General features: G+C 29.1%; 1 protein-coding gene across 1 annotated transcript in view; it reads left to right on the forward strand.

Annotated features, from left to right (window-relative positions):
* LOC117170040 (dipeptidase 1-like) overlaps nt 1–5,177 on the forward strand; it is a 140,683-nt gene that overhangs the window by 48,999 nt on the left and 86,507 nt on the right. Inside the window, exon 5 of the mRNA XM_033356559.1 lies at nt 3,028–3,230. Within this exon, the coding sequence (XP_033212450.1) occupies nt 3,028–3,230 (203 nt within the window). The remainder of the gene's footprint in view (nt 1–3,027; nt 3,231–5,177) is intronic.

The following is a 5,177-nucleotide window of genomic DNA, read 5'->3' on the forward strand; positions in this document are numbered from 1 at the left end:
TTCTTAAATTTGAACTTTTCTTTGTTTACATTTAATTTATTATAAGCTTTTATATAATGATAGAAAATATAAATTTTAGCAAAATCGATTAATAACTAATTAAAGAGTAAAGAACATGAAAATTATTTAGGAATTATTTGTAATGAATTGTATGGACAATGTACATATAATTTTGAAAATTAAAATCAGATACTCACTTTCCAACATCACAAATATTTAAAAAAATTTTAGTGGAGCTATTTGGAAAAAAATTGATTTTATTATAGAAATGATAGTCAATATTTTATTACTTAACCATAATGCCAATAACCAATTTATGTGACATTAATAAAAATAATTAATATTCAATTTTTTGAAAAATTAATAAATCAGTCAACAGTAAGTTAATCAGTTCATAATATAAAAAGCAGTAATGAATTATTTTCATTGAAACATCAGAATAATTGGTTACCCTTTATTTTGTTGAAAATTTGAAGCATTGATAATCTTTTAAAACAATTTCATAAAAACTTGAAACATATCGACATACAATTTCGAAGAATAAATTCCGATAATTAATTAAAGAAAAGCCACTTTTTAAATTATCAAATTGGAATAGGGATATTTAAAATATAGATAAACTTTTATCGTACAAATCATATCCCATATTAAGTAACATAACCTCAAAGTAAATTATAAATTTACTTTTTTAGGTAAATAATAAAAAATTTCAATCTTTATGTAATTTAGTTTCGTAAACAAAATTAATCAGCTAATAATAATTAAGCAGTCAAGAACATAAAAAGCATCAAATAAATTATTTTCATTAAATCATTCAAATAATATTTATTTTACATATATTTCTTTCTTAATTTCCATTTTCCTTTCTTTTACTTGGATTTGGTAATCAACTAATCACTAGTTAATGTGTTTACAAGATGAAAAAGCATGAAAGAATTATTTTCATTAAAAAAAATATAATTCTTATTTTATATTTTATTTTTTAATTCAAAATTATATTTCTGAACATTTTTATTAATTTTTTCATTACACCTTTCAAACTAATTCTAGAAAAATTGAAATATATGTACAAGTAATTAAAGTAATAGAAGTAGAAACAATATAGTCGATTCCTACTATACAACATTACTACCGAGATAGAGCTTACCACTTTTTATATGAAGGACAGTCTCGGACCTTCTTTATTACAGTAGACTCTCACAAAGCGCCTTCTTCACCAAGCTCCTCTTTTTCCATTACTTTTAAATTCAGTGAATCCCTATAACATGGCATTAGATGCGCGTGCGCAAGACGATATATAAAAATTCTGCCAATGACTCTCATAGATATCTCCCACCAAGCCCTATGGGCGTGGTTCAACCATTGAGACGCTTAGTGAAGACCTGGATTCAAAGCACTGGACGCTTTGTGAGAATTTTTTCGGTGATAAATTCTGATTTGTTCTACTATATTATTTTTATTATCAAAAGAGATTGCCTTCCTACAAATTTCGCTAAAAAATCTGAAAACAATGGGAAAGCATTTCAGGATTCCCTTTAAAAAAAAATTTTCTAATTTAATTTCATATTGCAATTTTCAAAAATTCAAGTCACTCGATAAATGGTTTTAAATTGTCAAAAATGAATAATTAATTAAAAATTTGATGAATTAAAAAAAGTTTTATTATATATTCGTACTCTGGGCAGAAATAGAGTGTACCCCGGAGATAGTGCCCCCGGAGTTAGATCTTCTAAAAATTGACGCTGCGATGCGGGGATTGGTTGCTGGGGGATAGGTGGTGTGCACTCAGGCATGGAAAGACAGAGAGAGAGAAACAGACAAAAAACTAAATAGTTTGGAGCCCCTAATATAGTTCCACCGTCCACCCCAAAGCCGGCACTAATTCTTAATTGGCTCTTGGCTGAAAGTTGAACTATTTTTTCCAAATATAATTTGTTCGACTGAAGATTCCGCACTTCAGATGAAAATTCTTCATTCTTGTTAAAAATATAAATATATTGTTTAGAATTCCCTTTTTTAGTTGGTAATTAATTTTTTCGAATTAAAAAATAAACTATTTCATTTATGTTTGAAATTTATTTTCATTAGTTGAAAATTCATATTTTGTGAACAATTCGTTATTTATAGGTGAAAAGTAATTCTCTTGGTAGAAATTTCATCTTTTGTGCTTCAAAATACAACTTTTCAATGAAAAATTAATCTTTTGTGATTAAGGATGTAATTCAATTACTTGGACTACTTGGCTAAAACTCTAATATATTTTTCAAAAAAATAGTTTTTTTGGCCGCAGATTCATAATTTTAGCAAAAAAATTCACCTTTACGTTTGAAAATGTAATTAGTTTGTTTGAAACTTGTATTCTTTAGTTGAGAATAATTTTTTTAACCCAAAATTTACCTATTCCATTTTTGGTTTCAAATTCATCTTTAGTTGAGAATTTAACTATTTTATTAAAAATTCAACTTTTTTTAACAAAAATTACTATCTATTTTTATTGAAGGTTCATAATTTGAACAATCAATTTTTATGAGTTAGAAAACATAGTATCTTGATTTTATAAATTAATATTTTTGGTCAAAAATTATATTTTTTGGTAGAAAAATGATATTCTTGCTAGATACTTTAAATTTTCTCAAAATACAATAGTAATTATTCGTTTTCGAATGCATATTTATCCCTTTTGTTGAAAATTTGTTATTTTAGCTGTATGAAACTGTTTTTAATTTAAAATAAAAAATTGTGAAAAATTTAGGATTCGTAATTTCAAATAGAAATATTTTTTCAGTTATCAAAAATAGCCTCCTCGCATTTCTCTAATTTATTTTAGATAACAGATACTATAAAATACAAAACTTTGTCTTAATATTAATTTTAAATTTGAAATTTACGTGAGGTAAAAAAATTAATAGCGCGAACAGAGCGCTTCTTCATTTTCTGATAATTTTAATAATTCTAGATTTGTTTTCAATTAAAGAAACCAAAAAATTAATTTAATATAAATTAAATCAATTGTTGGCATTTCTTTAGGGGGCGGTTTGACGGCTTTTGGAAAAGCAGTTATTCGAGAGATGAATAGACTAGGGATGCTTGTAGATTTGAGCCACACAGCAAGGGCGACTATGAGAGATGCACTGCGAACAAGCAAAGCACCCCTTATATTCTCACATTCTTCGGCCTTCGCAATTTGCAACTCCTCGAGAAATGTGCCCGACGATATTCTCAAGCAGCTGGTAAGTGAACTTTACTGAACATCAATTTCACTCCAGAAAGAGCTTTAGTTTCAGTTCGCTGTTCCTTGTTCCATTCCCCGTTCCATTCCCACCAATTCCAATTCCCAATTCCATTCCCCCCCTACGCGCTTCCATGTATCTTTAAGATGTCCGATTACCTCTCATTAGTTCCCTCGCTCTAATTTATTTCACTTGAAAAAATTGGTCATTAAAAAAAATACACTACCTTCATAAATTGACCGTACGACTAGTGAAAGTAGAAAAATAATCGCTTAAGTATGAAGCGACCATTCTGTGATTCCTGGCTCGACGGAAAAGTCTGATGAGATTTCAGGAAATTTATAATAAATAGTCGTAAAATTATTATTAGGAAATGATATTGAAGCAGAGAGTTGATAAATTACATTCATTAATCCATAATATTATGTTTGAGGGTAAACGACTTTTCATATGATGCGCAGTAAACATTTTCCGCAGTACCGCGCATGTTTAGCGTTTTGCCACTTGAACGCCTATTGCATTGTTCACCTGGTTCTATTACTTGTGACTTTATTTTCTAGAAGAATATTTTCTAGGTAGCAAGTTTTCTTTAATAGCGAAATGACAGGGAATTTATTTTCTGATCAAAATTATTTTTACTTCTTGGTTTTATTAGAACAAGTGATTTAACGACGTTATATTCAACACCATGGCATATTGCATAATACGAGATTCAAGAAGATCATTTTGAAAGTATTCAACATCGCTTTGATATCTGTACAGTTTTTAGAAATCAAGAAGTTCTAATTATGAAATTTGTTCAATTTTAAAGACTTACTGTTTATTAATTTCTATGAATTTCGCAGATAAAATATTGAACCCCGTTTATGATGGTTATTATTTTTCAAATATAATTATTATCTGTAAATCTTAAGAGATAACAAAATTACGGTTATGTTATTTAACAATTTTTCAATTTCAAAGAGTTTTTTTTCATTTGTAATTTCTAAATAAAATTGGAGGTGTTGTTAGCAAAAATGTATTCATCATAGAAAATGTCTGGAAAAAAAATTTTTAACCTTCAGCCAATTACCTATGTAAATTATGCAATTATTTTTTTATAATGCAAGTACTAGAAAATAAATACATGCCATCATAAAAAAATGTGACAAGGCTTAAAAAAATGTTTCAAAATACTTTTATTACATTTTTTCAGCACACAAAACTGTCGCTTTCAGTCTGGTGTCAGTGTTTTTCTGAAAAATGACCCTGACCACCATTCTGGGGACAGAAACGTATAGATTCTGGGCCGCCTGAACCGTTTTTAAACCTAATGCATAATATTGCGCAACATAGTCGACCGAGTACTCGCGAACTACGGCCCTTTCCAGGCAAGAGTCGCGACCATCGCTCGTCCTGCGCGCTGAAAAACTGCGTGGGCCAGAAGTTTTTGGAAGGACGAGAACGGTGAGACGGAATCCGAGAGCCGATTGTAATTTACGCAAATATAATGCCTTTGTGAAGTAAGATACTTAAGGTAAAGAAATTTAAAAACAAAAAATCGAGTTGACAAGCATAATAAAACAATAAAGCGAAAGCTGCGTTTCATGGAGTGCTTTTATAGCAGAAAAGGTTTTATTAAAATAAGATTATCAAGATTTTTTGAACTGGACTATTCTTTATTTTTTGTCAGTTTTAGATGGCAAAGAAAAATGAGAGGGCAACCAACCACATTCCCTTTCTTCTTTTTTTCTTTCTTTCGCCTTTTTTATTTTTATTCTCATCAAATTGCAATGAAATAACGTTTTAAATAAAAATGAAAAAGAAATAAAATTGCATTAGCAACGTTTCGGCCCTTATCAAGGCAAGAAAAATACGAGGGTAGTTCAATAAGTCCTTAGAATGACCAACAGATGGCGCGCGAATCGCTCCAAATCATCTGTTTTCAGTCAGCACCACTCCCGACTA

This window comes from Belonocnema kinseyi, chromosome 3 (genome assembly GCF_010883055.1).
Source record: "Belonocnema kinseyi isolate 2016_QV_RU_SX_M_011 chromosome 3, B_treatae_v1, whole genome shotgun sequence".
NCBI lineage: Eukaryota > Metazoa > Arthropoda > Insecta > Hymenoptera > Cynipidae > Belonocnema > Belonocnema kinseyi.